Here is a 1,093-nt window from a genome sequence, read left to right as displayed (position 1 = left end):
ATATTATTTTTTTAAAAAAAATGTTTATATGCAAACTTAAATGAAATTTTTACAGTCGCCATTTGTAAAATTTTTTTTCTTTTTTGTTTTTCTTTTTTTACTCCCCCCCCCCCTTAAAAGGTGTCAGTTTGTAAAAAAAAAAAAAAGGGAAAAATGTAAAAATTCTAGATATTATAATTTGTTTTTTTTTATTTTTTTTATTTTATTATATAAGAAGTTTGGTTAGTTTTTTTTTTTTTTTTTAACTAAAGTGAAAATTCCTTTGCCAAGAGCAAGGTTGGATTAGTTAATTAATTACAAATAATAATAATAATAATAATAATAATAATAATAATAATAATTGTAAGAATAAATTTAACGAAGAAAGATTTAACAGATAGAAAAAAGAAAAAGAAAAAAAAAAGAGAAAAAAAATAATTTTAATAAAATTTGATGAAATTTATTTTATTTTATTTTATTTTTTTGTTTTTTCCTTGATAAGGTATCAAGGTACACGAGACAAAAAAAAATTAACGTATTCGTAATACGTGAGAAAATAAACGTTTTACATACGTATAGATTTATCGACGTAATATTTTACGTAATAATAATAATAATAATAATAAATTTTCCATCGTTCAATTAATATTAAACCGTTAATTTTTTTTTTATATAAATTTATGTACCATTTGCGCAAATTAATTTTGCTACAAAAAAAAAAAAAAACAGGTACGACCTTAAATAATTTTTTTTTTTCGTCAATTACAAGAAAATCAAATTTAAATTTCTTTTCAGACCAAACGATAGATTTAAATTATTATTATTATTAATATTTAAATTTTTTTTTTTTTTAAGTGAAAGGAAGAGAGTTGGAAATAATAATAATAATAATAATAATAATAATAATACCGGGTAAAAGGTAACAAACAATTTTACGACCTTAAGGTTTTATTATTTTAAGGTTTATTAATTTATTTATTAAGGTTTTTTTTTTTACTAAACCACGGCCGTCCCTGAAACCTAACGAATCTTTTTTTCATTTCCTACCTGACAAAAAAAGTAAAAAAAATTTTCCCTTAAAAAAGAGAGAGAGAGAGAGAAAATTTCAAATATA

The 1,093-nt window shown here is 19.8% G+C and overlaps 1 protein-coding gene across 1 annotated transcript in view; it reads left to right on the top strand.

Moving 5' to 3' along the window:
• Phum_PHUM161150 (uncharacterized protein) overlaps positions 1 to 68 on the top strand; it is a gene marked incomplete at both ends in the record, with an annotated part of 1,298 nt that extends 1,230 nt beyond the window's left edge. Inside the window, one exon of the mRNA XM_002424864.1 lies at positions 56 to 68. Coding sequence (XP_002424909.1) covers positions 56 to 68 — 13 coding nt within the window. The remainder of the gene's footprint in view (positions 1 to 55) is intronic.
• Between the last annotated feature and the right edge of the window lie 1,025 nt (positions 69 to 1,093).

The sequence above is a fragment of the Pediculus humanus genome, genomic scaffold, assembly GCF_000006295.1.
Source record: "Pediculus humanus corporis 1103172107505 genomic scaffold, whole genome shotgun sequence".
In the NCBI taxonomy this organism is placed as follows: domain Eukaryota; kingdom Metazoa; phylum Arthropoda; class Insecta; order Psocodea; family Pediculidae; genus Pediculus; species Pediculus humanus.
The sequence above is the reverse complement of the archived record's forward strand: the minus strand, read 5'-3'. Positions and strand labels throughout refer to the sequence as shown.